The sequence below is a fragment of the Strongylocentrotus purpuratus genome, unplaced genomic scaffold (genome assembly GCF_000002235.5).
Source record: "Strongylocentrotus purpuratus isolate Spur 01 unplaced genomic scaffold, Spur_5.0 spur5_scaffold_8, whole genome shotgun sequence".
NCBI lineage: Eukaryota > Metazoa > Echinodermata > Echinoidea > Camarodonta > Strongylocentrotidae > Strongylocentrotus > Strongylocentrotus purpuratus.
The window spans coordinates 27,145,536-27,160,426 of record NW_022145614.1 but is presented as its reverse complement, the minus strand read 5'-3'; the positions used below and the strand labels follow the sequence as shown (position 1 = coordinate 27,160,426).

At 36.3% G+C, this 14,891-nt stretch overlaps 2 protein-coding genes across 2 annotated transcripts in view; both read left to right on the top strand.

Moving 5' to 3' along the window:
• Positions 1-2,849, top strand: part of LOC577327 (chromodomain-helicase-DNA-binding protein 8) — a 52,014-nt gene extending 49,165 nt beyond the window's left edge. Inside the window, exon 42 of the mRNA XM_030976130.1 lies at positions 384-2,849. Coding sequence (XP_030831990.1) covers positions 384-1,085 — 702 coding nt within the window. The 3' untranslated portion in view covers positions 1,086-2,849. The remainder of the gene's footprint in view (positions 1-383) is intronic.
• Positions 2,850-8,647: 5,798 nt separating this feature from the next.
• The window catches only part of LOC594490 (retinoblastoma-like protein 1), a 34,262-nt gene continuing 28,018 nt past the window's right edge, over positions 8,648-14,891 (top strand). The window contains exons 1-4 of the mRNA XM_030975160.1: positions 8,648-8,964; positions 10,342-10,475; positions 11,093-11,290; positions 14,433-14,497. Coding sequence (XP_030831020.1) covers positions 8,824-8,964; positions 10,342-10,475; positions 11,093-11,290; positions 14,433-14,497 — 538 coding nt within the window. The 5' untranslated portion in view covers positions 8,648-8,823. The remainder of the gene's footprint in view (positions 8,965-10,341; positions 10,476-11,092; positions 11,291-14,432; positions 14,498-14,891) is intronic.

The following is a 14,891-nucleotide window of genomic DNA, read 5'->3' as shown; positions in this document are numbered from 1 at the left end:
TTTTTTTTTTTTTTTTTTTTTTTCCCCCAGATTTTTTCTTCTTCCCAATTTTACCCCTATTTTTCCCATTCCCCCCCCCCCCCCATTTTCTTTCTTCCAGAATCCTTCTTTTATATTTTTTACACAAGGGGGGGGTGGTTTGAGGGGTACCACTTCTGCAGCTTTTCTGGCACCATTTCCTCTCTCTGTGAAGCTTTTTCAGGCTTTGTAAGCTACAAAACATATACGGTAGAGCTCCAACATGAATTGAATCTTATCTGACAAATTGGGTAAAACCAACTGGTCAAGTATCCTGGATATGTACATTAGTAGTACTTTGAGTTTGTACATCAATTTACCTTGTTTTAAATCTATATTTGTTTACTTTTGCTTCTTGTTACTAGGGTTACCTGAGAGAGGAGCTGAAGAACAGAGTAGCCACCAGCAAGTCTCGTCATATCCTGATCAAGCCGAACATTGCTCCCGCCCCCACCAAGCTTACGATAGGAGGCCTCTCGGGGTCAAAGGTCACCACCCAAATGTGTCAACGTCCTATGGGTGGTATCGGTTTCCCCGCTTCTTTCGCTGGGATCGGGATGGGGCAGATCTCGTCTCCGACTGGGTTGACCGTCACCGCGTCTGGGCTTACGGTGCCCTCGGCCGACGTTTCTAACGCCTCGTCGCCCAAGAAAAAGAAGAAGAAGACGAGTTCCAGCCCCGCTGGCATTAAGAAAAACATCTTGCCAAGGACTATCACGGTGGATCCTCTTGCTGCGAGCCAGATGGCAGGTATATCCCCGTTCCTTCTACCAAACACGGGCAACGTTTTCTTCTCGCCGTTTCTAGCTCAGCAGGGCGTGCTTCAGGCCGCGGGTAACACCGTCACGATCACGAGCCCCGGCTCTGCCTTGGCTTCGAACCAAGAGGGAATGGCCCCTCCCACGCTACGAGTTATCACGACGGACAAAAAGTCTCGAAAGAGAACTCACGCTGTAGCGGCCAGTCCCAAAGTCATTGTCCAGAATAATGTTCAGGGAAAAGATAGTGATTCCAGTGATGACGATGATGATGGACAGCTTATGATCACAGAAAACGATGACTTATGACCTATGTCTACCCCATAAATGATTCCAGCATTTGAATTTTCATTCTAGATTCTGCTGATAGAGAAATATGTGTGTAAATCTGGAAGATATTATGTGTGATATTTATTTCGATAAGTTCATGTAGAATTTTGATAATTCTGGACTTAATACTAACTAACTTCTGGTGTCAAATTAAAAGAATACCGGTACTTTAGATTGATTTTTAATATCCTTGAATCAACATTCTTACTTCAAAGTTGGTGTTGAGCCTAGCTTAGTCAATGCATATTTACATCTTTCTTTTGGGCTGGAATGGTCAAAGCAATTATCCCTAAGCAACTAGTTTCATATTAAGTGATATCCATCGTATTGTCACTTTGAGACGATACATGATGCAATTAATTTGGAGTGTGACTGTTAATGACCCATTTGAATTTGTTTGGTTTATGAATATTTGTTGTGTGTGGTGACATCTTGAAATGCAAACTATGACAATTAAATGGGGTTTATTTTAGATTTTCCCTAGAAATGATAAGTCAATGAGTGATAAAAAGCTATGATAATTTTTCATTTTTTTATTGATATTAGCAACATTGACGTCTTTTATACAAAAATAAAGCAAAGACATGTATTAGATGTTGAAGAAAGAAATATGGATGAACAACAGAAGATGGTTGCTGAGAAACGGGTAAAGGATTTATTCCTTCATAAGTGAAAGAAAAGTTTTGCAGCATTGGGTACAAATTATTACTTTTTTTTCTTTTTTCTTTTTTCTTTTGTGATGAAAAAGTGAACCAATTAAAGACAACACAAACATGATAAGGAGGCGACTGTCTGACGAATCATATGTTAACTTTAGGCCAAATTTGCATCCAATTTTGTTGTGTGTATGTACTCCTTCTTTTTTGTAATTGTATTCATTTGCTGTCTTTAAACCTTCTGTCCCAAATATATCATTTTAATATGTGTGATGTGCTGATTAACGAGTAAGATTGAAGTAAAAGAGAAGATGATATTACACTTCTTACGTCCTTTACGTTTCCTTATTGTCCTTTAACAATCGCTTGCTGTGAAGTTCATGCACTTTTGTTTGAGATAGATACTAATCCATTGCCAAATCTATTCCTTGTGGTCATTTCCTCAAAACTTTATAGATATTTAGGGTTTTATTTTTTACTTTAAAGCAATAAGAATTCTGGTGCAAGAGAACAAAGATGTGCACAGAAGTGAAACTAATGGGTGTGATGTAAGAATCAATTACTTGACAAAGGAAAGCGGGTATTTGTAAAGCAGAGTTTCATAATGTAAAGACAGGAATAAACGTCCTTCCGGTAGAATGAATTTAAGTTAATTTTATTGTATTGAAAAAAAATATTTTTAAAGCTACTCGGAGTAGTGAAACTGTATTTTTCAAAGAAAAAGGTAAAATCAAGAATTCTCTCCCATGCAGGAGTTGATCGTTCGGACTAGCACAATGCAAAAAATAAACAAAAGGCACGCTGGAAATTTTTTTTACTTCTAAACCATATTATTGTAGGAGGTGCTATATATTCAAATTCATTACTTGAAAGGCTTTACTTTTATCAGTGTAAAATAATTTCCCCAATATGGTTTAACACCTGAATCTGATTTAAACTTTTGTAATTCAACATTGCTAGGTATGCGAAGAAATAAGGACATTACATTTGACGATTTATGTGTAGTGTTGATGGAAATCACAGAAGAACCTTCTATGATTTTTCTGCAAAATTGAGCTGCAATAAACAAGTAAAACTGACAAAAGTGTTAAAGGTTTTGAATATATATTTTTTTAAATTGGGTACTCAGAAACTGAATAATTATATAACGTAATATGGCTTTGTAAAATGAATTTTTATCAAGCTCTGATTTTTTGTTACTGCAAAAAAAATTGTCAAAGACATACAATAAACATAGGAAATGCTAGGCTGATAAAGTTTTTTTTTTTAAGCTAATGGTTAAGACACTATGAACATGACTGACAAAGAAAGTGGACAAAATATACAGTTCCTCAGGTAGACAAAGGAACATCCCTTCACTGCTATAATGCAAAAATGTGTAGAACAGGTGTCACATGCATATTCACCTTTTTACATAATAGCAGTGATGGGATGTTCCTTTGTCTACCTGAGGAACTGTATATTTTGTCCGTTTTCTATATATGTTATGTTCATAGTGAGAGCTTGTCTATAATTTGGGGTTTAGAAACTTTTTTTCTTGATCAATTTCTAGTGATTACCCTTGCGTTGTTTGTAAGCAGTTGCCCCATAATGAAATGCTAATTATTATTTCATTGTTTTAAATATCCATTATGAAACACTTAGTTTATGACAGGACTGGACTCCAAGTCGGTTGTCTCAAGCACAGAGTATTCTGATTGTTAAGCATTCATTTGAGAAAGTTATCAGTACCTTGTTCGTTGCTTGAATCAAGAATGCTCATGAAATAAAAGAAAAGCAAAATATACTTCTACATCTTGCCTTGTGTGTTGACCTTTCTTTTTTCTTAAAAGTGGTTGTGTTCAGAAAAAAGTAGTTATTTTAGTTTGAATTTTGTTTATTAATATATACATGATGAACCTTCTAATAGAGAAATTCTGTACAAAAAATGTAACAAGACATGAAATTACATTACACAAAAATGCAAATTCTAAAAACAAATGAAATGTAAATAGCACTAAAGTAAACTGGAACTGATATGTACCGTACATGTGTATTGATCATAAAGAGAGAGAGAGAGAGATTATTATTTTGTGACGCTTGATAAACTAAATGGTGGCATGTAAGTTAACAAGTGGTGAACCTCCTACTACTATCAGGGCAGTTGCAAAGAAGACAAAAACTTAACCTTTAAAAAGTTGTATACGGTGTAACAAGCATATACTTTTTCATCGAGTCAAGTTGATAAAGTCTACAAAATGCAAGTCCATTTCCGGGTCAATAATAAGTGGAAAAGGATGCCTTTCTTACTAGGATGCCTTCAATGTGTATAAAGAAGTATGATTGATTAACATTTATACTTGTTGGATGTTGATAGCAAAACTGCTATTCACTCTAGCAAATGTGAGGTTTGTCAAGGGACAACCAAAGTACACCCCATATATGATATATAACACTGATAATTAATTAAGCCTCTATTTATTATTATTCAAGGATCGAGTGAATTAAGATGGGATGAGAGAATTTCGGTACCTCGTAGGTCTCATCTTAAGCAGGGACAAATCAAGTGTATTTCGCAGGGTACGGCTACAGTCATTGACTCTGCTCTCAGGCAGGAGATATCGATGAACCTTAGATTGGAGAAGTGATTCTGCAAATCTTAGAGAGAGGGATGTGCGTCTCTCTTTAAGAGAGGAGACTCCAAGATGAGATTGCAGTTCATTATAAGTTCTAGAGTCGGGGTAGGTAATAATCCTGAGAGCTCTCCTCTGAACTCGCCCGATGCTTACAGAGTGGTTGTTTGTGATCCCTGATGTCCAAACAGGTGCTGCGTACGCAGAGGCGGTTCTCCCGGGGGGGCAGGGGGGCACAGTGCCCCCCCCCCACTTTTTCAGATACCCCAAAAGTGCCCCCTTTTACATAGGAAAAGTGCCCCTTTTACTTTGACAAGTGCCCCTATTACTAAATAAAAGGGCCCCTTACCCCCTTTTCACCTCTGACGAGTGCCCTTTTATTTTTGACACGTGCCCCTTTTCCTTCAACACGTTCCCATTTTCCTTTGCAATAAGTGTCCATTTTCCATTCTCATAAATCTTGAAATTATCTTTAATAAGTGCCCTTTTTAATCTCTAGTAAGTGCCTCTTTTCAGGTACGAGAAGTGCCCCTTTTCACTTTTGATAAGTGCCCCCTTCACCTCTGATAATTGCCCTATTCAAAACTGAGAGGTGCTCCTTTACTTTGACAACTGCCCCTTTTTTCCTTTGTAAGAAGTGCCCCTTCTCCTTTTAATAACTACCCCTTTTTTAAACTCGGATGAGCACACCTTTAATTTTAACATGTGCCCCTTTTATTTTCTAATAAGTGCCCCTTTTCCTTATGATAAGTGCCACCATTAAAAAGAGAGAGCTCCTTCCCCTTCTCATAACTACCGCTTTCCCTTTCTAATAAGTGCCCCTTTTCCTTATGATAAGTGCCCCCATTAAAAAGAGAGAGCTCCTTCCCCTTCTCATAACTACCGCTTTCCCTTTCTAATAAGTGCCCCTTTTCCTTATGATAAGTGCACCCATTAAAAAGAAAAAGCTCCCTCCCCTTCTCATAACGGCCCTTTTTTTAAATTTGAACGGTGCCCCCTTTTCATTCAACAAATGCACATTTTCCTTTATTATAAGTGCCCCTTTTACATTTTCATAAGTGCCCCTTTTCATATCTGGTCAGTGCCTCTTTTCACCTCTTATAAGTGCCCCTATCAAAATCTGATGGGTGCCCTTTTTCCGTCAACAAATGCCTATTTCCCATTTTCGTAAACGCCTCTTTTTCATCAGGTGAGTGCCTCTTTTCAGGTGAAAAAAATGCCTCATGTTCACCTCTTATAATTATCCTTTGTACTTTGACACGTGCTCCTTTTCTGTTCTAATGAGTGTCTTATCCCTTTCGATAATTGTCCCCTTTTCATGAAATCATTAAACATGCCCCTTATTTAAAGCGACTAAGAGCAATTTCCCCCAAAGTTCGCTCGCTGCGCTGGCTCACATTTAAAGATGATATAATTATGTAAGTTATCAAAGGTCTTTTCAGTCTTCCGTTATGAGAATGTGCTTATAACCCCATCACGATTGGTTTTTTTCCTCTTTATAAGATGTAATTTTTCGCACTGCGACCTCGCAGATCTTTAAAAATTTTCTCGCTTGCTTCGCTAGCTCGTAAATGCATATTCAGACATCCCACCCAACTGTAAAGTATGATGCTCAAGCGATATCTTGTATGATGTATGAAGAGAAAAAAATATTGAAATCATCCCTGATAATGTAATCACAATGCAGGGGTATGTACCAATGTCAAAAAAATTGTATATTTTCGCTTTGAGATTTCCCACTGTAGGTGCCCTTTTTTCTTCAGAAAGTGCCCTTTTTTGTTGGTGCCCCCCCACTTTGGAAGTCGCTCGACCGCCCCTGTGCGTACGTTCCTCCCCTGTACTAATAATAAGGAATTATCTTTTTCATTAAAATAGCGAGTATGCCTGTCATAAAAGAAATTTTTCCAGACTAGAAATTAAAGGAATTCATTTGTTTTCAGAACTGGCTGGAAACGTACTGCTCAAAGGATATTTAGAGTTAGTCAAGCTTATTATGCAGTAGCACATAAATTTGCATTAATGACACAGAGGCAATCTGCAGGTTTTTGAATGTTTCCTAATTTGTTAATTGTTATCTGGCAACTTTAGCTGTTGGTATAGAAATATCTACATATTGAAAGTGAATTTGTCTTGCATACCTTGCATGGTTTTGATGTTAATGACCCAGGCAAGGAAAGTGAATAAATAGAGGTAGTATTAACGGAAAATCAGTAGAACCCTTCAAGTTGGTGCTAGGGTGTGGACATAGTGCTTGGGCTAGATTTCAGTTAGCAAGGCAGCAGAAACGTTGCCTCTGGGAGATTTCCACGTAGAGGCGAGATGCGAGCCCAAGCTGCCATGTTGTCGATATTAAAGTATTGGACCCTCGTCAAACACTATAGACATGACAAAGAAAGCGGACGAAATATACAGTTCCTCAGGTAGATAAAGGAACATCCTTTACTGATATTATGTAAAAAGATGAATATGCATGTGACACCTGTTCTACACATTTTTACATTATAGCAGTGAAGGGATGTTCCTTTGTCTACCTGAGGAACTGTATATTTTGTCCGCTTTCTTTGTCAGTCATGTTCATAGTGTATAAGGAGCTCGATCTCGGCCTGCCTGCAAGTTCATCCGTGGTCAAGAGGGGAGTCAGGTAGAGAGACAGAGACTACACAGATTACCTGCCATGCCGGGGCGTTATCTACCAAGCCTAGAGACTGGCCAAGCGACCCGGAGCTGTGAGGGACTCATCAGATGGAAGCTACCCATTATTTTATTAAAGTTATGTATTTTTAAATTATTTTATGTTCTGTTCATCTTAAACGCCACAATTTGAAGGCTAAACTTCATTATAACTTTATGTAATTAGTAGCAGTTTAAAGAAGAAAAAAGTCCCCCACGTGACATAATAATGTACAGAACATGTATAGAAATAATCTATACAAATGATGAGAGAGGTCTATTTTTTGTGACACTGATTAACTAAATGATGTCATGTAATTTAGTAAACAAATAGTAATATTTAATCTACAATTAGGTCAGTTGCAAAGAGGGCAATAACTTAACCGTTAAAATGTTGTATATTTTGTGACAATTGACAAGCATATATACCTTTTCATCAAATCAACTTAGTAAATAAAGTCTTCAAAATCATAAGTCCAATTCTGGGTCAATAAGAGGAAAGGGACGATGCCTTTCATACTAGTAGGATGCTTGCAATATCGAAATCCAAAGTCAATAAAGATGTATACCAACATGTCTTAAAATGTATTCCTGTTTGAATGTTGGTAGCAAGATTGCTATAATTCACTCTACCTTGAAGGCAAATGGGACAACTAAAAACTACATCCCCTCCCCCTTGTTTTGTAAATTGCAAGTTTTCCTTTACAACATGTACGTTCCTCCCCTAGCTGTTAACAAAATACTAAATTGATAAATTATTTATTTTCGTTTATAAACAATAAGCGATATATAATAGAAATCAAGGGGGAGACTGTTATGTGTAAACAAAAAATCTCGGGAAGAATATATTCCCTACAAATCTTATAAACTCCCAGGCCACTGGATCTTACAGAGTAACATAAAACTCTGATACAATGAACAAAATGTATATGTATACATTTTTTTTAAATCGTAGATTTAATTGCTCTTATTTATACCAAGCATCACCCCCCCCCCCCCCCCCCCATCCCATCCCTATAAAAGCCCTTAAACTATGACGGTTTCATGGTTGATTAGTGATTCACCTGACTGCTAAGAAAGTAGCAACCAATTGAGGGACCGCGATGGCCTCCTTCCCAGAGGGACTTGGTAATGAGGGTAAATGCCTCACCATCTGAGGGCACGAGCGCATTGACTTCATTTCGAACCCGTGACCTGTCGGTTACGAGACCACTGCTCTAACGCTGAGCCATCGCACCTCCTTGGTGACCGACCGGGGATGACACGCTTTTGGCTTACTGTTGCATATTCATCATTTTGATTGTTATTGATTGGCTGAGAAGAATTAAAGACCAAAATGTGCATACTAAGTAGCTTATTCACCCAGAGGGAATAAGATTAGTCCGCGTTAGCTCCTCATTCTTGACGTCAAATCTTCGAACTATGAGTTTTGTTCCAAAATGATCTTATAAACGGTTGTAAATATGATAGAATAACATTATTCCTAGTTAATGTATGTCATGTTGTCTTTGCTCAACAAAAAATGGGTGAAAACTAGAGAACTTTTTGATTGAAACGCGGACCGGTATTGATGACTTTATGAGTAAACAATTTCCCGCCCTTTTTAGCTTGTGATCAATTTTGCGTCGCGGGTGAACGAACCCGGCTTGCCTGTAGTCCCACATGCGTAAATTTGTTGCAATGCCGACTTCATGGTGTATTTAGTTCGTCAACAAGAAAGCAGCGTAACCGCAACTTGAAAATAAATTTGTACCATTATCCCCCTAAAAGAGAAGAATAATGTCGGATTCATCCGAGGAGATCGTGCTGACTACTAAAGACAGATTTGAAGAATTATGCATGAGTTTGAATTTGGATGATGCCACGAAGAAAACAGCTTGGGAATCGTACGAGAGGATATGCTTAAATTACACGCTAGAGGTCAGTATTTAAAAACTTGTTATTTCTGTACGTGGATGCGACAAAAACAATCAACTGCTTCACACCGTCCTACTCATTTATAACATTGTCTAATATTCAATGTTTTTATAATGATTCATACATTGTTAAACAGAAGCATACACCCTTGGAACCATTTATTTGTTATTAATTTTAATTAATTTCTGAACATGAAAATGTGAATTTGAGATTGAGTTTCTTCACATTTTGTTGCTTTCTTTTCTTGCCTTCTTTGTTTTTGTTTTGTTTTTGCTTTTGCTAGTTCAGAATCGCCCTGTCTTGAAATTGAATTGATCATTTTCAAAATCATATCATTCATGTCATTCTTTCAATCAATCAAGTAAGAATTGTGAACATTCTGGTTAGGTTAGGCCTAGACTATACTGTCGGTAGGCCTACTGAATAATTTCAATTCAATGCCAAAACTTTTCTCAACTCATTAAATCTCACCTTTATTTATCATTTGTTATAGTCTATTTGACGATCAATCATGATAATGTTGATAATGTCACCATGCCTGTTCCCTGTCTAGCTGACTATGTCGAGAATCAATTTAATTCTTTTTATTCAATTGGATCTAATCTAGACCCTCTCGGCTAAAGTAAAGTGACGATCCCTTAGTCTTTACCGGTACCTATTATAACCAGTTGGAAGAATTGGAGAAGTTGTGATGAAGATTTATGGAACATCAGATTTTTCATCGTTCAAGACAAAATGTCCTAAGCAATCTTTATTCTTATATATTTACAACCCACTGTACTGCTGGTATAGTGAAACCTTTTAAACTTATTTGATACACCGTGTTAAGAGAGACCAAAGTTGTAGACCTAAATACAAGCTTGTTCAAGCTAGTAGAAGTAGATCTAGTCGTTTACAAATTGCTTCAAACTGTTTGCTGGAATTGCAACCACAAGATTTGAGTCCAGATGGGACAATATTGGTATCTCCTCTTTCGTGAAATCAGCAATTGCATCTAGAGACTAGACCAGTTGGAAACTCACTTTCTTTCCTGAAAATGTCTTATGATCGAGTATATTGTTTTAACATTAACAGTTTTAAGTTTGAGCCCAGTTCATTGTTACCCTTCAGTGATTTTTTTTTTTGCATTTTGTCATTTTCATTCACATTGGTTCATGATATGTTTTTTAATTTATGGAGATTAAGTCTAAATGATTCAGACATTGGAAAATTCCTCTTCATATTACTGTGGGTAAACTGTTTGTAAATTCGACAAGCATACTACTTAACATGTAAACCTCCATCTCTCAATTCTCAGTAAGGTGATCGTCAGTTTAATAGTAAATCATTGATCACCCTATATATTTACATCTTTTTTTCATGTATTTTCACATTTTGTAGGGAGATGACATTCAGTGGCTTGCCTGTGCCCTGTACGTGGCATGTAGACGGAGCGTTGTGCCAACCGTTAGCAATGGCATAGTAGAAGGCAACGGTGTGTCTCTGACTCAGCTGCTCCGATCTGCCAAACTAAGGTAAGATGCTCGGTCATGCAGTGGCGCATTGGTATGAGACCCTTCTATCCCCCTTGAAAAATATTATGTCTGAAACAAACTTGATACAGTATATCATTAATTTTGTACAGTATTCATGCCATGTTTCACTTCGGCGGTTTTATCCAGTTCTTCAAAATGGCAAAGTAGTAGTTTTTAGACAGGGCCTTTATCCCAGACATTAGTATTGCTATACAGGTAGTTTAAACAGTTATTAGATCTTTCTTGGATGCTAATGCTATAACACGCTTTTATGTTTTTCTATAGCATCATCCATTTCCTTAACAAGATTGAGAAGTGGTCAGACATGGCCAGTCTACCCCAGCAGTGTCATTATATTCTTGCCAATACAGGTAGTTTAAAACTTTAAACAGTTATTAGATCTTTCTTGGATGCTAATGCTATAATACGCTTTTATGTTTTTCTATAGCATCATCCATTTCCTTAACAAGATTGAGAAGTGGTCAGACATGGCCAGTCTACCCCAGCAGTGTCATTAGCTTTCATGGTTCTATCTTGTTACTGTGGTTGTTCGTATGTAGAGTCCACAGTGAACATGAATTTTTTACTGTATTATTATTTCCTTTAAATTTGGACAGTGTCATCCAGTTCTTCAACAAGATGAAGAAGTGGTCGGACATGGCCAACCTGCCGCAGCAGTTCAGGGACAAGGTAGACCGTCTGGAGAGGAACTTTGCCGTCTCGACGGTCATCTTCAAGAAATACCAACCCATCTTTTATCATCTCTTCAAGGAGGGGGACAACACACCCAGGCCCCCTAGGAGTAGAAAACACAGGTAGGTCTGAATTCAACATTTTTGATAGCATAGTATACTTTTTTATAAGAGATAAGGGACTTTGAGAAAGATGAAATTGCTCCTTGAGAGGACTGATCAGACTTCAACTTTCATCTTGTGAGATCCATCCATATCTGCACATATTATGAGGTGCACAGGACAAGCTGCTTCTAAAGCTATGTCACACAAAAACAAAAGTGACTCTTGGAGATTGCGCTTTCCGTTGCGCCGCTCCAAAGCTTTGGAATAACCTACAACTAGGTATAAGAAAAGCCTCTTCTGTTGCTGTTTACACAGTTTTGTTGGAAGTGCACATGTTTTCAGGAGCTTTTTTCACTAAGGTTTGCATCAAAAGTATGAAGTAATATCCTGAATAATAATCAACCATATGAACACATGTGTTTCTTTTGTGAAACTTAATGGGTGTTCACATGGCTAATCATTATTTAGGATTCAGCAAGAGAAAATTAGGCCTTTAATTGTTCTTTATTTCCACTTTGCAGCTACATATTGTCTAGCCTTTAAAAATGAATACCGCTGTACTTTATGCTCCTTTTTTTCTGTAGGAAAAAGAAATGTAATCGTAATGAAACCACAACGCATTTAAAGATAAACTTGAGTTCTGGTAAAAAAATAAAATGAATTCTCACAGAATCTAACAAAACTTACACTGAATGTTCAAGATTACAAATAAATGTCATGTGCCAAACAAATTTGGAAGAAAATGTATACTGGCTGAGTAATGAGCATAAAAAGATAAGGAAATCAAGGTAGTACTAGCCCCGACACCATGCGTGTTGTCCCATATACATCTTCTGTGTAAGTGATTGTTACTTTACCAAGACTCGCCAAATTTATGATGATTTTGATGACTCCAGAACCTTGCATTACACACCATTACTTACATGCTATATGATCAACTTTTCTGATTCATTCTAAACCTTTTCTTTTACAATGCAATTGCATTACCAGAACTCAAGTTTATCTTTAAACTTAAACTGAAAAGAACAATACTTGCCACTTATTGATATATTGAAATACATAATTGATTCATATATTTTGTTAGCATGTAACATTATCATTATTGTATTGTATTGTATTGTATCGTATTTCATTGTATTGTATTGTATAGTATCTGTATGTTTTTATGTTTGGGGTTGCTTGTTTACAAGTTTTTAACTTATTTTAGCAATCCCGGTATTTATAATGATTTCATTTGTAATCATTTCATTTTTATGTTTTTATCTTTTGCCGAATAAATGTGAATTTGAATTTGAATTTAATTCCCTTTTTTTCTTCCTGTGAGCTGTTTTGCTTGTTGCTGGTAGTTGTATTGTTCCTCACTTCATTGGTTCAAATATTTTGTGTTGATTTTTTATAATTGTAACTATTTAGTTTATGCAGTATTTATCTTCACTAGCTGATTATACCACCCAATATACCTTATCCTGACAATAACATCTATGCAGTTACATGTAGATGTTTGTAATATCGTTGAATTGATGACACCTTATAGTCTGGGAACAAGATTGTTAATTGATTAACATGAAGATTTTGAAGATTATGTTATCTGGATGTACATCGTAAATTAATTTAATTAATTACCCGTCATTAACTGAGTAAGAGCTACTACTACATTCACGTTTATCAGTGGAGGCTCACCAAAGATTTCTCCTGACACTTCCTTCAATTTCTAAGTTTGTTTTTTTTTCACATAAAAAATCCCCCAAAATTGTACATACGGTAGAATTGAATTATATTTCTATATTGTATTTTATTTTATGTTGCTGAACCTAAACTAAAGCATATTAGAGCATGTTTGCTTATTGTAAATAAGATCTTTGTATGTGGTTTCAGTGTTGGCACACTCCACAACTTTGTTGCCAGGCATTAAAGGTATTACAAAGTTTTGGGAAATTTTGAAAATTGAATGGATAGTAATTCTTTACAATTTTTATATATTTGGATGCCCCTGTGGATGTATTATAAGCACTAGAAAATTTAGCCCCTAAAATATTTCTGCTTTTGAGAAATTGAATGATCACAAATTTACTGGTGCTCCCGGTAAATTTCAAATATTTCAAAAAGCGCCTAAGGCCATTCCATTGTAGCTGCGACCATGAAAATATCAGAATATGCAGTTCTGATATACATATTATTTCTAAACAGGGAAAAGCAAATCGATCGATTGTAGTCAAGAAACATTGTTTAAGAGCTAAAGTAATATCTGTCTTGAGAGAGTGCTACAGTGTATACAACATAAAGAGTTTATTATTTACAATTTCATCACTTTAGACTCGATTTCAACCGCAACAACGATCATTGAAATATTGTGAAATTGCATATGCTTCCAATATGTTAATTTGAACCAAATTCATGACCCCATACCAAAACTTTGTAATACCTTTAATTGAAGTCATTATGTTAGTGAAAGAATGCTAATTAGATGAGTATAGACAATTTTGTGATTCAAAATGAAATTTCAAGGATATTGACAAAATGCTCAATGCCCAAATACCAGTAGATCAACCAGACTGTCACTTTGGAAGTTGGGAACGAATGTTTTGGAGGGGTGTTTTCAGTTTTGAAAAGACACATGTACAGGTGTATGCCTACTGAATGTGATAGAGGTTATCATTTAGAATGACAGTGCTAGTTTGTAAGGTACTGTCAAAATGAACTTTTCTGTTAATAAAGGAATCAATTTCACATGATACAGACATCTTTGTTAAATAAATCGTCCCTATTTTCACGAAGTGACGGTAGTGAATGAAAATCACAAACAATTGGCGTACGGATTTTCCTCGCTACCGTCACTTCGTGAAAATAGGAACAAAATGTGCAAAGTGGACATATTGTAATGTTCTCATTATACTCCCTAGTGTCCTAAAAGACTCGTACTGTAATACAAGTTTTTGTCCTTGCTAAATTGCAGGCCTAGATGATAACGTAACAATTCATGTCCCTATTGACTTCATACATTTAAATCTGGACCTTCAAATATTAAATAGGCCTCTTGTAAACATGGACAACTACCCCCCCCCCCCAAAAAAAAAAAAAAAAAAAAATGAAGAAAAGATTATCTATTACGTCACTGAAATACAACAGTTTATAACATTTCTTTTTTATTCTTTCTCAATAGGAGACTGCCGTGCACAAGCCAAGACGTATTTTCCTTCTGTTGGACCATCTTTGTATTGGTGAAAGGTAAGATGTTTACTCTGCAATTTTTACCTCATGTTCTGCTGAAATGTATGATGTGATTGTATTTCTATATAATCTACAATTAATCATAAGATCGGGGAATGAAGAGTTCTGTGCATGAGTGTTTTTTTGTATGTTTTTGTTTTGTTATGTTTTAAAAACCATTTCATGAACGAATGAAGTACACTTTTTTTTATGTGCAATTCTCTCTGTTTTGGTTGAAGGGTTATACTTTTACTATTTTAGGGGTTATTTAGGTCTTGAAAGTTAAGTTTAGTTTGACTTTCTGTCCAATATCTCCAATAATATGATGAAGGTTTGTAGTAAATGAATCATAATCATAGGGTAGTAAACATGAGGTAATGAATCTTAGGGCGCGTTCATGCTTGATTTTGAC